This window comes from Castanea sativa, chromosome 1, assembly GCF_040712315.1.
Source record: "Castanea sativa cultivar Marrone di Chiusa Pesio chromosome 1, ASM4071231v1".
NCBI lineage: Eukaryota > Viridiplantae > Streptophyta > Magnoliopsida > Fagales > Fagaceae > Castanea > Castanea sativa.
In genome coordinates, this window is record NC_134013.1 from 53,294,088 (window position 1) to 53,315,455 (window position 21,368).

The following is a 21,368-nucleotide window of genomic DNA, read 5'->3' on the forward strand; positions in this document are numbered from 1 at the left end:
CCTTCAATCAATGCTTTAGTACAGAGAACTTCGGAGAATCTTTAAGCCTAAGGAAATGCCTCTGTGGTTGAAGTTTTCTTTGGACACCTTGTTTTTAGAAAATCAAAATTTTATATGGACTATTGCTTGGCAATGATCATTATAGATGCCTATGGTAACTGTGGTTATGACCTGAAGATGGTTTTAGTTGCTACCTGATCTTACCTCTGCTGGGTTTGTGGAGGCTTTTCTTGGGTGTTTTTTTTGGGGTTTCTGATCTGGGTTTATGGAGGTTTTTCTTGGCTCCCTGGTTTAGATTTTTGGTTGATGGTGGTTGTCTTTTGGCTGGTTGGTGGTGGTTTGGTGGTTATTGGCAATTTTGATGGCTGTTTTTTGAATGGTTTGTGGTGTTTTGGTGGCTGTTTTTGAATTGTTGAGGGGGTTTGGTGGCTGGTGGTGTTTTGGTGGCTGCTTTTTTCATCTGATGTGGAGTTTTGGGTGGTAGGTGGGGTGGTTTGTGCACCTAGTGAGTTTTGAGAAATATGAAAAAAAAAAATTCCATTATATTTTGATGCTGACAATCAAACACGGTAAAATGAAAATATTTTACTGAAAACAATTTACATGTAAAATATTTTACATTTGCAAATATTTTACATTGAAACAAACGGAGCGCAAGTTGTAAAGTTTTAACAGCTTTTGTCTACTGATCATAAGTAATTAGTGAATTTTAGGAATTAGGAGCCCTGATTTAACTGCTTTTCTGTGAAGAGTTCTGTTTCTTTCTCTCCCCCTCTCTCTTTTCTTTTTCTTTTTCTTTTTTTCCTTTGATAATTCAATAGTTACAACGAGGGTGGGGGGATTTGAACCTTGATTTTCCTAGTAAAGGAAAATAAGCTATGCCGTTGAGCTATAAGACACTTGGCGAGCTGTTTCTTTCTTTAGAAGAGGACTATTTCCAGAAAAGTTCCCTCCCAAAATTGTACTTATTGAAAAATTTCTGCTAGCAACAACTCTCTAAGAGAGCCACCAGATCCTGAATCTACTACAAAAGAAGCACAAAAATAATTTTTTTTAATAAAAATAATTTATTGATCAAAGGACAAGTTAGATTGCACAGGATGTATAACCCACTAATCCTTACCAATTATGATTTGAAATTTAACAAATATCTGAAATCTACAAAAGATACAGTGAGAATGTTGCCTAAGGCATTCATCCAATCATATAATGATCGTAACATGGACTATTTGATAACGTGAATATGGGTGTTCAAGCTCAACAATGTCAAAAGTCCTGCTAATTCTTTCTCACGATGTAGTCCACAAGCTGAATAAAGGAGTAGCCTTCCAAGCTCTTACACCCCTATGCATTGGGAACCTTCCTTGCCAACTAGCCAATATATGCACAATTGTATTTGGCATAACCAATGAAACTCCAAATAAAGCAAACGCAAATGGCCACAACTCTCTAGCCATAGAACAATGAAACCATAGATTTCCTCCATCTCTTCACTATTCTTACGCATACATTACCAGTCCAAATTCATAACATGTTGCTTATGCAAATTGTCAATAGTCAAGATTTTATCTAGGGTTGCTGTCCATGTGAAGAAAGTGACTTACAAATCACTCTAGTTCCTCAAATTCTTTGCCAAGTGAAAGGAACATCCCTTGAACACCTGACATCATAATACAATTTAACTTGAAATATTCCACACTTAGTCAAAATCCAGTAAATTCGATCATCACCTTGAGTAGTTGGGAAATTATAAACCAAAGAAATTCTCCACTAACTCCATTTTCCAATCCTGAACTTGTCTCATGAACTGAGAATTCCAGTGGCTCACTATACTGTCACCATTCCTCACCCATTCCACCTAAACATGGTGCTGCTAAGGCTCTTTTTTTTTTTTTTGATAAGTAAGACGTTTATTGATATCAAATAAGGGGAACACCCTAGTACACAGGGGGTGTACAGGAGTTAAACAATTAAGAACAAAAATTACAAGAGTCTAAGAAATCAAGAAAAGATAGAAATGATTGGCTCCGCAAAGCAGCCAACCAATCCATTAAGGTTCTACAGAAAAATATCTTCAAGTCTGAGATTGATCTCTCCTTATCTTCAAAGCACCTGCGATTTCTCTCTCTCCAAAGACACTACAGTAAGCAATGGGGAACAATCATCCATATATACCCATTTCGATGACAACCAAATCTGCCTTGCCAACATGCTAAAAGCCCCACTACAGATTGCGGCATAACCCAACTCACTCTAAACAATTCAAACACCATAGCTCACATATCCATTGCAACCGGATAATGAAGAAAAATATGATCAACCGATTCACCACTGCACTTGCACATGTAGCACCAATCCAATATCCAAACCTTCCTTTTTCATAAATTGTCAATTGTTAAGCACTTTCCCAAAATAGCAGTCCAAACAAAGAAAGCAACTCGAGAAGGAATTTTCTGTTTCCAAATACTTTTCTAAGGAAAGCAATAGTCATTAGAGTCCACTAAGAGACTATGATAATCCTTAACTAGGAAGCCCTTCTCTCTATCAAGTTTCCAACACATGTTATCCTCACCAAACCCGTTCACCGAAGCACCATAAATGGTATCCATGAAACCGGCCAATGCCTCAGATTCCCGAGCATGCACACCACTAAAGAAACTTACATCCCAAAAAAGGACTTCATTATCAAGCTTCATAAGCTCAACCACACTAGCCTCCTTGTCTCGGCAAAATTTATACAATTCCAGATAGCTGACTACAAGGGAAGTCTCACCACACCAATGATCTTGCCAGAATTTCACCCTTGACCCATCCCCAATATCATATAGAATGTGGCGAGAAAAAGACGGCCATCCCTGACTTATATTTTTCCACAAGCCAACACCATATGGACCATTAACAGGCCTAGTACACCAGCCACCCCATTCACAGCCATATTTTACCTCTATCACTTGCCTCCAAAGGGCAACCCTCTCCATCTCAAATCTCCATAGCCACTTTCCAAGCAAAGCTTCATTAAATCTTATCTTCCTTATCCCCAAGCCACCCGAAGTAATGGGACTGCAGACAGTAGCCCATTTAACTAAATGGAATTTTGGTTCATCTCCAATGCCACCCCATAAGAAATGTCTCAGTAGTTTCTCAATTCGGTTAGCCACAGCTGCAGGAAGAGAAAATAGAGATAGAAAATAAGTGGGTAAATTAGATAATTTTTGTTTGATTCCAAATCTAACAAATAAGGGAAATGGTCTTTAAGACAAGAGTCTCCACACCATATTTCATACCAAAAACTGCCATTCTCCTACACACATACACACAAAAGTAACATGCCTAGAGGAGGAATCCCACCCGCCTCTACATTACTCTTCCAAAGGCTTACCTCATGAGAATCTCGCACCACCTTCATTGACCAGATCTTCATAAAAGAGGAGGATCCAGTACAAATGGTTACTGATGCTTCCCCATATTTTGTAAAATAACATGTCATCACAAGTGATCCTTCTCTTCCCCAAATCTTCATGGTCACTTTTCAAGAAGTGCTGGATTAAAATTTCTCGACTTGTGAATACCCAAACCACCTTCACTTAACAGGGAACACATCACCCCCAATTCACCTAATGAAAACGTAGGAGCATACCCTGCTCTTTCCCACAAAAAATGTCTTTGTAATTTTTCCAGTATGTGCAACCTGAATTGTCATTGTGAAAGAGTTAAATTAGGTGGGTAAGTATAGTGACATACTTGTGATTAAACTTATTAAAGTTAGTTGTCCTCTCTTCAATAGGTATATCTTCTTCCAACCAGCAAGCCTGCTTTCTACCTTCTTTATTCCAAATAGCCGTGGCTTAAAAGGATAACCCAAAAGTAATCCTAGACAGTTCATAGGAAGGCATCCAACCTTGCAACCGAACAAAGAGGCTACAGATGTGACACATCAGTTTCAGTACCAATTTGGAGCTAGCTCACTTTTTCTTTGATTTACTCTCAGGCATGAAATTCCCTTGAAACAAAGGATTTTTTATTTATTTATTTTTTTGTTGATAGGTAACGAAAAATTTTATTAAGAAAAAGTAGCCAACCCGAGAACATTGGGATGTACTGTGGGGGCACAAATCAAGGAACAAAATTACAGTGATCAAGTAAAACAGGAAGGGCAAACAAGAAAAATGCGATAGAGCCACACTTCATACAATGAGAGTATGTAAGAAAAAATACTTAATCTCTAGCAAGGACCGCTCACATTCCTCAAAGCATCTAGCATTTCTTTCACTTCAAATACACCACATCAAGTAATGCGGCACAAGTCTCCAAAAATCTATATTACGATGCCTTTCGAGACTCAAACAACTCAATTACCTTATAAGGCATAACCCAATGAAGTCCAAACAAACAAAACACCAAAGACCACAACTCAAATGCTATGGGACAATGAAGCAGAAGATGATCCACTAACTCCCCACACTTCTTACACATGTAACACCATTCAAGAACAATAATATGCCTTTTGCGAAGGTTATCAGATGTAAGAATCTTACCTAAAGAAGCCGACCATGAAAAGAAAGCCACCCTTGGAGGCACCATCGATTGCCACACCAACCTCCAAGGGAAAAAAAGAGTAGGAAGGTAAAAAGAGAGATAAAAACCTTTAACCTCAAAACCTGTACTCCTTGCTGACTTCCAACAAACCTTGTCAGGGCCAACCTCCTTCACTTTTAAGAGTAAACAATGACCATAAACCAATCAAAATAGTCTTCCTCCCAATCCTGTGGTGAACAACAAAGTTGAAAATTTCAATGATTCCTTCTACCAGACCAACATATAACCTCTGCCACTGAAGAGTCCCTTGCCCTACTTAGACGGTAAAGTTATGGAAAAGCCTCTTTGGGGGTATAATTTCCACACGACACATGCTTCCAAAACTTCACTCTAGTACATCATATTGTAGTAGTTTAGAGAAGTTCAACCAGCCACTTATAATAAACCTCCAAAGGCTATCACCATACGCACTAGTCAACTTTTTTTTTTTTTTTTTGATAGGTAAAAATATGTGCATTCAAAAAACACTACCTTATGCAAAAGACATAAGGCAGAGAGATAAGTACACAGGGAAGAGAAAGAGAAAAAAGAAAAAAGAGGAGAATAAACTAAGAACACAAAAGAGAACTAAGAAACATAGGGAGAGAATCACTAGAGGTGAATCCCCAAGCCCTAGACCAATCAAACAGAGTGCCACTAAGAGAGGCCAAAAGTTGGTCGTCTGAGCTTTCCATGTCCTCAAACGTCCTAGTCAACTTTTTCTTGCATCAACCACCCCAAACATTCCCATATTTCGCCTCAATAACCCTCCTCCATAGCGCATCTGTCTCTAAACCATATCTCCATAACCATTTGCCCAACAAGGCAGAGTTAAAACTCCTCAATCGTCTAATACCTAGCCCTCTAACCTGCATTGGCTTACAAACCTTAGCCCATATCAGCAGGTGTAACTTAGAATCACCACTAATACCACTTCAAAGAAAATCTCTTGGTTATTTCTCCATGCAATTGGCAACCTTCCTAGGTATAGGGAGAATGGAAAGGAAATAAGTAGGTAAAGAGGAGAGAGTACTTTTAATAAGAGTAACCTTACCCCCTTTGATAAATAAAGCCTCTTCCAACCTACTAGCCTTCGTTCCATCTTCTCTAATATAAGATTTGAGATTGACACCTTGAATTTAGCGCCCAAAGGAAGTCCTAGATATTTTAAAGGAAGGGAAGAATGCCTACAACCCAACAGCCCCACCAACACATCCAGATTATGTACCTCTCCAACTGGTACCAACTCTGATTTCCCCAAATTAATCCTTAAACCTGAAACCTTCTCAAATCTAGTCAGAATCTCCCTCAAAGTAGTTAACTGATTAGGGTTAGCATCACAAAAATAAGATTGTCATCCGCAAAGGTGGACACCATCATCGAAGAACTAGGTGTAGAACCTACTGAGAAGCCCAAAAATTGTCCAGCAGCTGCAGCCACAAGGTGTCCAAGTTGTAGGGATTTGCCTTATGAAAAAAATGATACTGTTGCTGTAATTTACAGTTCCACCTTTTTTTTTTGGGTTGAAATTAACGTTGTAAATGTGGCATTTATGGACTTCTCAAACTAACAATTGTTATAAAACTGGAAAAAAAAAAATAGCATAACATCTTCTTCCTCCCCAGCACTGTTTGAAAAATGCCAATGTGAAGCTATCTGCCCCAGAGCCTTATTGCCATCAAGGCCCTGAGGTACCCCAGTACCTTATCAAATGCCCTGGAATTAGATGTTTGGACACTGTAATAGTTTAGCTGAACACCAAGAACACTGTAATTGTTGGAACCGGAGCCTTCCAAGTGAATTTTGAAGATTATTGTTTCACTAGGTTGAGTTATGATAGGATGGTAGGAGATAAAATTTTCTTGAAAATATATCTATTTTGTTGATGGGCCATTGACTCCTATAATTCCGCACATGCCATATCCAGTTACTCTTCCATAGTTGACATCTTCTGATCTTGGACTTTCCCATATATCTTTTTTAGGGTATGTCACCACACTGAGCATCTTCCCCAAATATGATCTTATTTCCATTCCAAACCTTTGCACCAATTTTTACTACTTATTGAGACCACATGCCTATAATTAATTCTCTCCGTAGGCCACAACCATTAGTAGTGTGAATATATGGATTATGTAATCGTTACTTTTTATACCACCTTCAAACGATTATTTGTTCTGGATTTGTCAAATTATATTTGCAATCCTCCTTCCCTGCCCAGAGAAAATTTCTCATAAGCTTTTATTTTTCTTGGTGAGTGTGGAAGGGAATCTAAAAAGACACAGGATGGAAGACCAGAAGCTGGCAAGTTGACTCTGGTTAATGTTGATTTCCTACCTTAGGATAAGATGCAAAATCTTTGTCAGGTCTTACCTAACTTTTGAAAGAGGCCCAATCTGTAACTCTGACATATGAAGTTTGATGCTCTCACAGTCTCACTCATGCTTTTAGAACACCAATAACCTTTATATTTTATGATTTGGCAAGGTTCACCTTCAACCCTAAAATCCCTTCGGCCCCGTTGGTTTGGAGTGAAAATAGGGGGATGGAAAACAAAGGGAGGAAAATAGGGTGGAAAGAAAAAATACGAAGCGTGGAAAACCCGGAAGGAAAATTTTCCTCCCGGGCCCACATATTTTCCTCCCAAATTGGGAGGAAAACGTTGGGGAGAAAACTGGTCCTCTCCCCAACGTTTTTTTCTTTTTTTCCCCAATGTTCAGGACCTGAACGTTCTTCTTTGTTTTTCAACATTCAGGACCTGAATTTTTTTTTTTTTTTTTGTCAACGTTCAGGACCTGAACATTCTCTTTTTTTTTTCAACCAACGTTCTCTCTTTTTTTTTTTTTTTAATGTGACTTAATCTAATTTTTAATCTAATTTTTACATTATAATAATAAAAATAATAATAAAAATTTATATATATGATGTGATAAATTTGATATTATGTAATGAGTACAAATAAATCTATTTCTTACATATTGTATAACAAGGGTATAATAGTTAATCTATATAAATTACATTTTCCATCCTTCCATTTTTCTCTTCAACCGAACAAAAGAGTTTTCCACCCTCCCACTTTTCCACCCCTCCAACCAAACACACAAGAGGGAAAACTAAAATATTTTCCATCTTCCCACTTTTCCATTCTCCCACAATTTTCCATTCTTCTACTTTTCCACTCCTCCAACCGAACAGACTCTTCAAGTAACCTTGAAGCACATATTATTGTTTTGGGTAAGAGCACATCATAATATACAATTGCAGAATATCATCCTCAAATTTTGATTGGCCCACTGGATAAGCTCCTTCCTCTACTATAAAGTGTCTGCGGATAACCTTCTTGCACCTTCATTTTGCTTTGTGTTTCGTTTTAGATAGTACAGCTGAATCCTTATTGTGACAGGCAGGCTGGATCTTACAGAGCTGTGCTTTCACCTTTTATTACTCTTGTACTTATCCATGCTTCATATCTTTGTTACTTCCTGCAAGAAAATAAGCTCCTTACAGCAGATAAATTGGGTGGATCCAAGAAGTGAAGGTTCCAAATGTTGTTTTACTATTCCTATAATGTCAGACATATATCCTCCAAGTTCAAATTCAGAAAGCAAATAGGACCAAATCTTCCTTCAACTCAAACTCCAAATATGTTGATGACCAATTTTTTTTTGTTTAATATATTATTCTCAAAACTTTCCATACATGTCATTATCACGTTTTGGAAAACCCAAACCAGACTGCCTACTTGGACCAGGTTAACCTCAAACTGGCCCAAAGAAGGTTAGTTAATTGCAGCTGTGAAATAGTTAATTGTGGCTTATCTCTTCAGAAAAATTAGTTAAATTCGGCTGTGAAGTTTCAAGCCCTTGTACATGTCCCAAATATTAGCTTAAGACTTTAGAGCCAAACCACTTGGCTACATCTCTTTCGTTATAAACTGAACTGCAAAAATATTATATTTTTTCAATTGAAACGGATTAGATTCATTGAGGGAGAAAGAAGTTCAAAAATTGCTAATCAATATGGTCCATACCAGTAGCAATAAATAAAATTTCTTATTAATTATTACAATTAACTAATATATTTATAGTTTTTCATTGTGTCATTTTATTGTAATTAGCCCTATCTAATGGATTAATTACAGTCTTGACATTATTTTTTTATGCTTTATTATCTTTTGTATTTCTTACATAAGTTATGAAAATATGTTTGAAAATTATTTGAATTTCTATAGATATTTTTAATAAAAAGTTACTACCTTTACAAATTTATTTTATTTATTTGTATTTTAGGTAATATTAAATTAATTATGACATCATCGTAGTAAAAACTTTGGTCAAACCCCAGCTCGACTTCAAAACCTTGAACCTTTTGACTTTTTGGTTCTTTAAGCAGTCCGATGTTAAGACATTGTTCATTAAGATTTTTTCCCCCTTTGGATTCATGTTTATTGCAAATTTGCAATTCAGCCAAAAATGAAATGCTTGATGACCTTAAACTGAATCAGACTGTTATAATCAATTATTTTATTTGATTTTTGGTTTTGTGATCATTAAAGTTTGGAAACAGGAGGTGATTCAAGTGTAAAATAATTAATTTGGTAATGCTTTTGAGTGAGACCAATTTTCTGCTCCTTTCAAATGATTTTCTACCAACATCTTAATATTAATGTTCTTTTTTATGTAATTTATCCCAATTGGCTAAACCAATATTATGTTTTTGTTATGAAATAGGAGCGCTCACCTGTTGAAGCTGAGAGAGCACTTTTCCAATGCATTTCTGCTTACAGAGAGGTACAACCGGACTTTCTGACATTTTGCAATACTTTGGGTGGTACTTCCTAATTTAATTTGACCATTTTTGCTTGTGAAAGATGTTTATTATGTCTTGCTTGGCTGTTTCAAATTTTCAATCATTTCTTTATTCTTCTGAGCGTGTATGTTGCTATAAAGTAATGTTTTTTCCCAGTGAGGTTGCATAATTTTTTGTCTATCCTTTTGCTAGACGGGAGAGTTGTAGTATTTGGTGGTCCATGAAATGGGTATGCCTTGAAGGGAGAATACTTGCACACATTTTTTTCATTATTCAGACTATTTAATTGTTTTTTTCTCCTTTCTGGAACATAATGACTTCTTGCATTTAGATTTTTCTATCAACTAATTATGAGTATTAGAGTCATGCAATTTTGTACGAACTACTCCAGTAATTTATGATGAAGTCGGTAATTTTGCAGATATTTTTGCTCCAATTTAGTCACCTGAAGTGTTCACATTTTGATAGAAATCTGTGATTATCTGTTTACATCATCAAAGTACTGGCTTGATTTATGGATGAATACAGCAAAAAGCTAAGGTTTGCACATGTTTTTGTGCAGTTTGGAGCTGAGAGGTTGATTTCTGACTTTCCTGAAGTGAAGGGCCAGTATCTTTCCTGTTTGAAACGCTTGATAAGCTATAGCAGTACTGTAGGGACACAAAGATTAAAAGGGGAAACTTTACAAGAGCTGGAAGATGAAATCAAGCATCTGGAAGTTGAAATTTCTCCTTATAGGAAACATAAAAACTAAGCTGGGTGCTGGATTTTGTTGCAGTAGCAGCAGCAGTTACAGCACTTATGCCACCTGCCATACACAAATGTTTCTTTGCATAATTTTATTAACTCTCTTTTGTCTTCATAACTTTTAAAAGGAAAAAGAAAAGGAAAAAAAGGAAGAATTTTAGAAATTCCTTTGTCAATAAATCAGAGTAGCCCATGCCCTCCTATCAGCAAAGTGGGATTTTGGTGTGAAGTACACGGGATTCTTGCAATAAGGCCAGCAAGAAATTGTTATTTTATATGCTAACTTATAAATATAAATATTTATATTTTTTTCGGTTTTTAAATTTTTTTTGATAAGTATTGTAAACACATCCTTGTTGCATGCAACTATAGTAATCATGTTGCAGAATTGCAGAACCAACGATAGACGACCTTATGCTGTATGATTGGAATTGCACTTCCAATTCTGTTCTATGGATAAAAGATAAAATTATTAAGATTGTATCTTATCTCAAACATTTGTACTTACAAAACAAAAATAATTAATAGTTTTTGTCTATTGTTTCCAGGAATTTTTCTATAAAAATCCGTTAACTGAGCAAGGTGGTTCCGTGTATGTGTTTCATGGATATTGGCTAAATGGTGGCTATAATCCTCAAAATTATTGAATACAAATGTGCCACGAATCCTCAGAATTAAAAGAAAACATGTACAAATGCAAATCACCTTAACCTTATCCTCCAAATGGTCTTGTAGAATTTAACAAAACATGATTGGGGTCAAGGAATAGCCTAGGCTTTAAAAGAATTGCATGCTGGAAACGACTCAAAGTCCGTATTGCCGTTACGGCCGGACCACCTACTTTAATGTGGTGAATTGAATACAAGTCAGCCTCAAGAAATAATCCTTTTTCTTTTGTTTATCTGTGAAAGTAAGAAGAAATTAAATAATACTGTTTTCTTGTTAGGTTACTCAGGTACATGCAAAAACCCAAGAACATCAAAGGTCAATGTCATTTCAACTTGTAAGCTACATCATCGACTATGATATAGGGACTGTGATTATAAGCATACATAAGTAATGGCCTGCCGTACTAACTTAGAAATGGTTCTAGTGTGTAGGGCAGTGTGGGGCTAAAAAGCCCTTCTCACCTAAGTCCCTGATAAGGACGTTTTCCAACAGAGTAAATCGTCCTCAATGTAAACGGGTGAAAATATTACACGACATAGAACAACAAACTAGTCCTCATAGGATCCCCCAACTTCCACCTAACCCCAAGGTTCAAGTGGGCTAAATTGCCCATTTCAATTAAATGATGTTAATCAATTCTGACAACACACGAAAGGGACCAAATTGCAGCCAAACAAAACAGCCCATCAGATGAAATACCTTTCTTGACATATGATACACAACTACTACGGTAAAGGAATCACCAACTTTGTACCTTCATAGCGTGGAACATTAGTTTCCCACACATTACAAATCCTCCTGTATCCCAAAGTCTCTCATGCTATCTACATTTTTTCACATGAATCCGTTCATGCAGAGGAAAAAGACTAGAGGCAGCACCGATGAATTGGCGGTAGTAAAGGCGGCTGCATGGGCGTGGTACCAACATGGATCAGGATCAGAGGGGAAGAACATGCGCGAATTTGATATTACAAGGAGTCGTCAAGCTCCCGGGTCTTCACGATACAGGCTAGAGGCCATGAGAATAGCCGAAGAAGCCATGGAGGGATCAAGATCAAGTAGTGCACATAGTTCAATCCATACCAGTAATTCTCTTCTTGATGCCTTTGAAGTTGAGAGCATTTCTAGACAATTGGATTGTCTTGTAGGATCTAGTGGGAACAATTTTTATACAAGGTTCCTAGCTGGAGATAATGTTCATCAAGAAAACGTGAAACTATTAGATAATGTCGACACTGGTGGAATGAAGAAAAAGAAAAAGAAAAAGAAAGTGAAAAGGTTTTGGCCAAGGCATGCAATTACTTGTGGTACAATGGAAGATGTGGTGGATGCAAGAGTTTTCAGGGATAGAAGACGACCGGAAAAGCGTGTACCGGTAGTTAGTCTTACAGCCTGTATGCCACGAGCCTCCCTAAGCTGATGATCAATTGCAATATTGGATTTTGGTTTGGTCGTTGGCTTTGTATTAAATTGTTTCTTTGCCCTGGATATTTGTGTGGCCATCTTGTGCTGCAAGCCAGCTCTTATGCTGTCCTTTACAGAGAGGTTTACATGATAAGGTGAGTGAACTAAACTGTGTCTGATAAAATCATATGAATCATTATTAGGAAAGAGTATGTGACAATCACTATTGGACACAGTCACTGTTATATAGTCCATAAGGATTTTTCTTTTTGTTGTGGGTGTGTCTGGTTAATGGGTGGAATAAAAATGTTGTCATAGAATAAACAAAAAGAGCATTTCAAAATGGTGTAAGAAGTTCATTAAGGTTAAATCTTGTTACACCCTGTTGCACACACACTCCTTTGATTTCCATTGAAACATAATTTTATACTTTTAACAAAAATCAAATAAGCTAGTGTGTGTAATAAAGCGTGTAATAATTTAACGAAAATCAAAGAAGTTAATGTGTGCAATAGAAAGTGTGATAATCACTACCCTTGAAGTAATATTTAGCACAAATATTTTATGTACTTTTTTTCCCTGCAGAAATCACATGGGATGAAAACCGATGTATTGTCTTTTACTTTTAGGGAAGGAACTTCTATAAATACTTCAGTACACAAAATTGATCCATCAAAATCATATTCGTTGGGTACCACAAGTACATAATGAAATGGTGTCCGCAATTTGATTGGTTATGAAAACACAGCATACTTATTGATTGTTCTGTGGTCCACAAACGTTGCTTCATGCTTTGCTTATATTACATGTTTCTGCCCTCTTGGGCAAATTAGAGTATAAAGCTCCAAACTACATAAAAGATGTTGGCTTGGCATGTCAGAAAGCATAAATAACCGTTTGTATAGGTGGTTATTATTGTTGTTGTAAAAAATACTATATATTTAACATGTTTCAATTAATTTTACATACACTCTTGACAAACCGTTTGGTCACGTTGATGTTCTTGTTTTGATCCGATTGGGTAAAGTTCAAATCACGTACGGATCATAAATGGGTCAATTAATATGATAATTTATTATTAACTTATTCTTATGACTCTTATTCAACTAGTATATATAAATTATTATCAAGTTATATAACTTTAAACATTCACTATCTAATAATTTTTTTATTGAATTAATATTTTGAAAACCTCACTATTAGATTACATACTCTTTATGTCCAATTTCACACAAATTTTGTGCTAATTAGATATTATATACCATTCAATCTATAACATTGAGAGAGAGAGGGAGAGCTTAGTGATTCGTAACCATCTAAACACAAATCATATTTATCTAATAAATCAATATCAATATATATATAAAAGTAGAAGCCTCATGTGAGAAAACAAGAGACTTTGTCAAGTGGTGCATTCTATGCAAAAAGAATTGAAATATTCTCAAGCGCCATATTAGAAGTAAGAACAAATTAAATATTGACTTTTGTTTCATTTAGTTCAATGTTTCAAGACTTTTCTACTTAAAAAGTAAATATTCTTTGTATCATTTGGTTCAATATTTCAAGACTTTTCATCCCTCACACATACACACAAAACTCTTTGCATTTTAATTCTCAATTTTCACTTCTTGCACTTCTACTCTTATGATTCATCATTTACCTTCAATCTTTTGACTACATCTTCCTTGCTCTAACATTGTTGTTTGATCTAATCCTAACTTGTATGATTTTGATATTACGATCGCACTTTGTGGATTTGTGGATTTTGTAAATGATGTAATTGAATGTGGATGTTTAGGATGTGTATTTTGCTTTAGAATTAAGAAGAAAGAGAAAGACACATTCTATATCAAATTTAATTTTGTAATATTCCTCTAAATTGTTTTTTTTTCTCATTCTTTCAATTGAATAATTATAATAAATATACGTGTATAATTTATAATTGTTGCTTTTTATGATGAACTCATTACTATTAAAGTTTTATAACAACTATGTTATAATACATATACAACATTCTCCGAAACAATTTTACATAAAACATTACAACATTATTTGTATATCGCACGGGTAACTTACTAATTAACATTTAATGGTTCCACATTCAGATCCTTGTAGAAAATAGTTGACAATTGCAAAGAAATAGCCTTTGGTCATCTTATTTCTTGGGACAAAGGAATCAGGTGGGTTAGTTGTTCGGGCCACCTAGCTCCTTGAATTCATTATGAAAGATGATACTTCCTTTGTTGGTTCTTCCATGTCTGCTTTGAGCATTCCTAGTGCCATGCAATGCACTTCTTGTCCAATTCAAACATGTTCTTGTTGTACACTTTTTGTATCTCTATTATGAGGAAAACTCTTTTCTAGCCTAAGCAAAATTATACTTGAAGTTCATTAAAAACAAAAATTATGTTTAGAAATATATGTTTAAATATAGCATTTTCTCGAAGTAAAATTTGTATTAGAGCATTGGCATCAGGTGTGCTAATTGCTAAATTTTTAGAATTTAGCACACCAAATATCAAAATCTTGCTTCATGAGATGTGCCAAATCTCAAATGTTTTTAGAACATGCTATAATGTTGTTCTACTAGTAGAACAACACTATTGCATGTTCCAAATTTTTTTTTTATTCCGTTGTTTGTTATTTAATTTGGCCCTCACATACTCTCTTTCTGCCCTCCCCTCTCCACTCACTGTCTCTTTGCTCTCTCTTCGTCTCTTCCCTCTCCTCTATGCTCGTCTTTCTCTTTGCCTCCCACACTGATCAAACCTAGAATTTATATGTTGCCTCCCTTGCCAGTGTTGTCGGTCTATAGCCCATCTTAGTCACTGTTTGAAACTGGTCTGAAGTCACCATTGCAGGTCAAAGACACCACCTCTAGTCTAAAGCAACCATCGGCCGATCTCTCTGCCTTTCTTTTAATCTGGTTGTGGCTTTTTTATTTTGGGTTTTTTTGGGCGGTTTGGGTTGATATGATTTTGGTGGGTTGTGGTGGTCTTGGTTGCGGTAGCTGGTGGTGGTTGGTTGATTTTGGCTAGTGTTTGGTGGTGGGTTGTGCTAGTGGTAGTGGGTTTCGATCTGGTAGGGGTGAGTTATGGGTGGTGGTGGGCTTTGGGGTGGTACCGTGGGTTTTGTTTTTGTTTTGTTTATATTGTAAGAAGATTTTTCTTTTTAGGTTATTTTAATATATTGTATGGAAGGATAGAACATTTGATGTATGGTGTAATGTTAAATTATATGGTAAAATAGAAAAAAAAAAGGTTTTGATATACGCTATTGATTTTTTTTTTGTCCCTAAATTATTAAAAGTGTTTTATTTTCTGTCCTTAAACTTTTTAGAAAAATTCATCCCTAAATGGCTAAACTATTATAAAAAAAAGTTCTTTTCTATCCCTATTTTTGTCTCTAAAATATATATTTTTTACAAATTGTTTGAAAAATTTAAGGATAAAAAAAAAGAATTTTGGCAAAAAACAAACTTTTGGTAAAGTTTAGGGACCAAAATAGTATTTTACCATAATTTCTTTTCATACAAAACTATACAAGATTGCATGTACATATTGTGGGGTCATGGATTTTGGGATTTGGCCGAGAGCATGTGGTTTTGGCCGAGAAGCATGGGTGGTCCGAGTCTGAGGAGTACTATCTCCTCGGATAAATCTAGTATAGATTCTAATGATCAAGGATGATCTTTCAGGAAGTTCTAATGATAGGGACGAGCATCATGAACATACAAGAGGGATAATGACTCAAAAATATCTAAGGGAAAGCTGCTACACCGCATTGAATGCCCTGCAGCTAACTTTCTGACCGCATTTATGTGGAAAAGACCCCTGAATAGTGCTTCCTTGGCAACCACAACTCACAGAAGGCCAGAAAGGGTGTCTAATGGGACAAACACTCAAATGGTGGCTTAAAGGATCAACAAGTGTAGGATTAAGATCATGCAAAGGGAACTATATAATGGAAGAGGCCCTTCATGAAAAGTGGATGAAAAAAGGAGAAGAGAAAGCACTGTAGCAATCTCAACAACTCCTGTAACCATTGTCATCCAATATATATTAGAACAGAGCTTTTTGGACTGTGCCGATGACAAACTTTCTAGCATAAACCGGGTTCAATTCTTGTTGGCTCATCATCCAAAACCATATTAACTGTTATCCATGCACTAAAACCTAGCTCTTTGACTCACTCTCTACAAATTTATTGTACTGGTTTACTGGGCCAAGATCCCTTACAATTTGGGCTTGATCTGAAAATCGTGTCCCTACAATTGGTGCCGTTTGTGGGAAGAGCTTGTGTGATAGTGAGTGTAATGGTTAAATATGGTAGGATAAGGCCCCCATCAGCAAAAGTCCCTGGGGAAAGCCATTATGGTGGCCATTTTACTATGTGAGCAAGTCACTACATGAGGCACACAGTTGTTGTCCTAACTTAGCTTCCGCTTAGGTCTATACTACAAAATGCGGATTATACGGGGAGGATTGATGAATGGGGCACAATTCTGGGGGCTTTTGGCATCAAGTACATGCCTCGTACCTCTGCCAAGGGCCAGGTCCTCGCGAATTTGGTGGCCGAGTTCGCTGAACCTCTATTAGAGGAAGTGGCAGCAACATATGAGCAATTCAAAGGGGCTTTGAGGCGGGGCTAGTTCTTGAAGGTATATATTGATATCTTCTAATCTATTGAAGTGGTTAAATAGAACCTTAGCTATGCCGAGTCTTCGGACCTCCTACTTTGGGGAAATTAACACACACTGACATCTTTAGAAGTGGTTAAACAGAACCTTAGCTATGCCAGGTCCTCGGACCTCCTGCTTTGGGGAAATTAACACACACTGACATCTATTGAAGTGGTTAAACAGAACCTGAGCTATGACGGGTCCTCGGACCTCCTGCTTTGGGGAAATTAACACACACTGGCATCTTTAGAAGTGGTTAAACATAACGTTAGCTATGCCGGGTCCTTGGACCTCCTGCTAAGAAGAGTCTTAGCTACGTCGGGTCCCACAGACCTCCAGCTAAGTGTTAAAAAGAGTCTTAGCTATGCCGGGTCCTCGGACCTCCTACTAAGAAGAGTCTTAGCTACGTCGGGTCCCACAGACCTCCTGCTAAGTGTTAAAAGAGTCTTAGCTATGTCGGGTCCTCGGACCTCCTGCTAAGAAGAGTCTTAGCTATGCCGGGTCCTCGGACCTCCTGCGAAGAAGAACCTTAGCTATGTCGAGTCCTCAGACCTTTTGCTTTGGGAAAATTAACACATAATGACATCTCTCTTCAAAGTGTTTAAACTATAACTCAATCATGCCTTGGTCCTTGGACCAGATGATGTGAGAAAGTTAACACTCCATGACATCTCTTTTCAAAGTGTTTAAACTATAATTCAATCATGCCTCGGACCTCGGATTAGATGATGTGAGAAAGTTAACACTTCATGACATCTCTCTTCAAGGTATTTAAACTATAAACTTGATCATGCCTCGGTCCTCGGACCACATACTTTGGGGAATTATCATTCCACAACATCTATTTGTTTCTTACTAAGTGTCAAGACAGGCCCAAGATTATAACCAAATCCTCAGATTGGTAGCTCTGAAAGGAGCAATTCACAATATAAATATGGGGCGTGTGAAACGACACTCCCACAGGTGTAAATCAAAGGATCAAAGCAAAATCAACTATTAAGAATTCAAAACCCCACTTTTCTCCTCGGATGCGAGGAGAAAACCGGAGTTTTGAGGGGTTATTGTGGGGTCATGGATTTTGGGATCTGGCTGAGAGCATGTAGTTTTGGCTGAGAAGCATGGGTGGTCCGAGTCCGAGGAGTGCTATCTCCTCGGATAAAGCTAAACGCAAATCTGGTATAGATCCTAATGATCAAGGATGACATTTTAGGAAGTTCTAATGATAGGGACAAGCATCATGAACATACAAAAGGGATAAGGACTCAAAAATATCTAAGGGAAAGCTGCTACACCGCATTGAATGCCCTGCAGCTAACTTTCTGACCGCATTTATGTGGAAAAGACCCCTGAACAATGCTTCCTCAGTAACCACAACTCACAGAAGGCCAGAAAGGGTGTCTAATGGGACAAACACTCAAGTGGTGGCTCAAAGGATCAACAAGTGTAGGATTAAGATCATCCAAAGGGAACTATATAATGGAAGAGGCCCTTCATGAAAAGTGGATGAAAAAAGGAGAAGAGAAAGTACTATAGCAATTTCAGCAATTCCTGTAACCATTGTCATCCAATATATATTGGAACAGAGCTCCTCAGACTGTGCCGAGGACAAACTTTCTCGCACAAACCGGGTTCAATTCTTGTTAGCTCATCATCCAAAACCATATTAACTGTTATCCATGCACTAAAGCCTAGCTCTTTGACTTACTCTCTACAAATTTATTGTACTGGGTTCACTGGGCCAAGATCCCTTACATTTTGGGCTTGGTCTGAAAACCGTGTCCCTACACATATAACTCCTAAAGCTAACCTAGAAAGATCTCTTTATTAGACTATGTTGTTGTATGTGTATCCAAATAATATTGACCTTATGCAAAACAAAAATAGAAAACACAATCATATAAGGAATGCAAAAATTTACATGGTTTGGCCTTAGGCCACAACATCCGCAAGCACTGTCTAGGAGAAAGTTTTACTATCAAAAGAGGGAGATTACAAAAGTAGCACTTTCATAAAACCCAAGCCCGAATTACACCTAAAGAGCTCTCACCAAAAGCAAGTGACAAGAGAAACCTGAAATTTCTCTAAAAACAAAGTCATAGGGCACGGCTCGCAACATAACAATTGTTACATAACATACATACATACATACGCGCATGTGTGTGTATATATATATTTCTTCTTAAAAAAAAATACAAGTATACATGTGTTTGCTTGGGGCTAGGGTATTATTGATAAGATACCAAAAGCAAAGTCGGCAAAACATAGTCCTATTATTACTAGGACATGGTCAACTAAATTGACAAAATACAAAGCCACATCGACTCAAGAAATCTCCATCTTAAATTGAATTTGGTCAACCCCCAAAAACAAATTCCTTCTAGTCCCTAAGGGCTATCACTAACTGCAAACACCAATTAAGTCCAAACAATGTTTGAACTTATGCAAAGGAACTAGCTAGTTTTCAAATCTGCTATATTATCCATAGCAGAAACATTTATGACTACAATATGGTGCCCTGAGATACAGTCTCGCGAATAAAGTAATATATGACATTCATGCATTCAATTCTCTCATGATACATATGATTTTTAGCCAAATGTATGGCACTCTGGCTATCACAAAATATAACAATATCATCATGTCGATTGTAATGTAGACAAAACAAAACAATATAGCACAACCAAACAATTTTCCCTTTAACCATATAGCTTCCCTCGTTGCCTACGCTGTTGCCATAATAGTAGACAAAACAATTTTCGATTGTAATGTCTCTTCCAACTAATGGCACAACCAAATAATGTGAAGACATAACTTGTTAGAGATTTCCTCTTATCCAAATCACTGGCATAGTGAAAATCAACAAATCTAAACATGCAACTACTATTTGTAGAAGCCTTGTCATATTCTCATACCAAACCAACATCTATAGTAAAAACAAGGATGGAGCCAGGAGTTGAAGTTGGGGGCAGTTTTGCTATTGGTTGTGTGTGGCGGCTCTAGCTTCCGGCTTGGTTGCTTAACTGTTAATGGTTTTTTTTTTTGTGTGCGTGCCTGTGTGTGTATGTGTGTTTTTTATGTGTGCATTTAGGTATGGACAAAATTATTTTGTTTAATTTTTTTTAAACAGTTAGGTTGATTGTTTTGGGTAAAATTGGTTAATTGAGTTTAATTGTTTTTAGTTTCATTATTGGTAATTTTTGTTGTTGAATAACTTTTATGGGCTTGTTTATTTTGCTTTAGATTATAGATTAGGCCTTTAAAATGAGGAAAATGCTAGAATTACAAATACTTTTACAAATTATTAATGTGGTGAGTGGTTATTAGTAAGTAAAAATGTAATGTAAGTGATGAGTCCAGATGCAAACCAATAAAATTTTACTACCATAATTATTTGTAAAAATATTATAGAAAAGTTTGTAATTAGAGTAGTACTCTTAAAAGAATCAATGATAATATTAAGGGGGCAAAGTATGATTTTATAGAACAAAATTGCTAAAAAAATTGGTGCCAACATATATATTAATTTAAAAATATATATATAAGGGGGGGGGGGGGGGAAATCATCCCCCCCCCTTATATATATATTTTTAGCATTGATATGAAACTGGTTGGATCATAGCCGTCACACTTCCTTCAAGACTTCAACTATTTTCATGCATGATGCTTCGTCCTTTCCCTCAGTGCCATAATTCCCATTGTCAGAAGAGAATCCTGTAGAAGAATAATTCCTACCCAGCTGGCACTGCATCATCACAATTCTTCGACATCTGTAAAGAAGGAAGTCAGAATTCACATTTCTCCACTGTAAATTATTTTGTTATTTTGTAAAATATTTGCCTATAAATAGGCCGTTTGTATCCTTAGTTCAGCAAAAGCAGAAAGAGAGAGAGAGAGTTTTAAGAGTTGAAAGAGTGGGGAGACTTAGAAAAAATTCTAGAGTTAGAGTTATGCAGATATTTTGTCAAATATCTGCTAACCACCCTAATAGCATGCGAAATATCTGGGACGAGTGAGAATTTTATACTAAATTTGGCTAAAAATGCATAGAGTATGATGTGAATGCTCTTATACTAACTTCAGTAATTGAATATTTTTATGCTAGAGTTTTATATTAAAAACTATTGATGGCTTGATTAAAAAAAAAATACATTATTCTTTTATGATTAAAAAAAAACTCTCTTGTGATATAATCAAATACTATTTGAGCAAACATGATTATTTTTCGGTAAAAAAATCTAGTATAATCCTAAAATGTATGAAATCCAAATTGAAATTGTATTTTTGATAATTTAATTGTAATAATTAGTAGGGAAAAATCATTTGTACTTAATTATTATCATATAAGACAAAAGATAAAAGCTACAAAGACTCTTGATCAAATTGAAATCGACTTAAATATGTAGGGATCAAAATTTTAGTTTGACGTTATCTATTAAAATCCAAAAGTACATTAACAAAGTCCAGCTACTTGGTTGTATAGAAA

At 36.3% G+C, this 21,368-nt stretch overlaps 1 protein-coding gene and 1 long non-coding RNA gene across 5 annotated transcripts in view; one reads left to right on the forward strand and one right to left on the reverse strand.

Moving 5' to 3' along the window:
* The window catches only part of LOC142638161 (uncharacterized), a 52,075-nt gene extending 41,780 nt beyond the window's left edge, over positions 1 to 10,295 (forward strand). For all 4 annotated transcript variants that reach the window (XR_012844986.1, XM_075812168.1, XM_075812185.1 and 1 more), the window contains 2 exons: positions 9,306 to 9,365; positions 9,947 to 10,295. Coding sequence is in view for 3 of the 4 variants with exons in the window: in XM_075812168.1 (XP_075668283.1) it covers positions 9,306 to 9,365; positions 9,947 to 10,138 (252 nt within the window). In the remaining variant the exon portion in view is untranslated. The remainder of the gene's footprint in view (positions 1 to 9,305; positions 9,366 to 9,946) is intronic.
* Positions 10,296 to 11,109: 814 nt separating this feature from the next.
* On the reverse strand, positions 11,110 to 12,364 carry LOC142622059 (uncharacterized). Its single transcript, XR_012841864.1, has 2 exons — positions 12,103 to 12,364; positions 11,110 to 11,984 (listed from the first exon to the last, which is right to left on the reverse strand). It is a non-coding gene; the product is annotated as an uncharacterized LOC142622059 (long non-coding RNA).
* Positions 12,365 to 21,368: the final 9,004 nt, after the last annotated feature.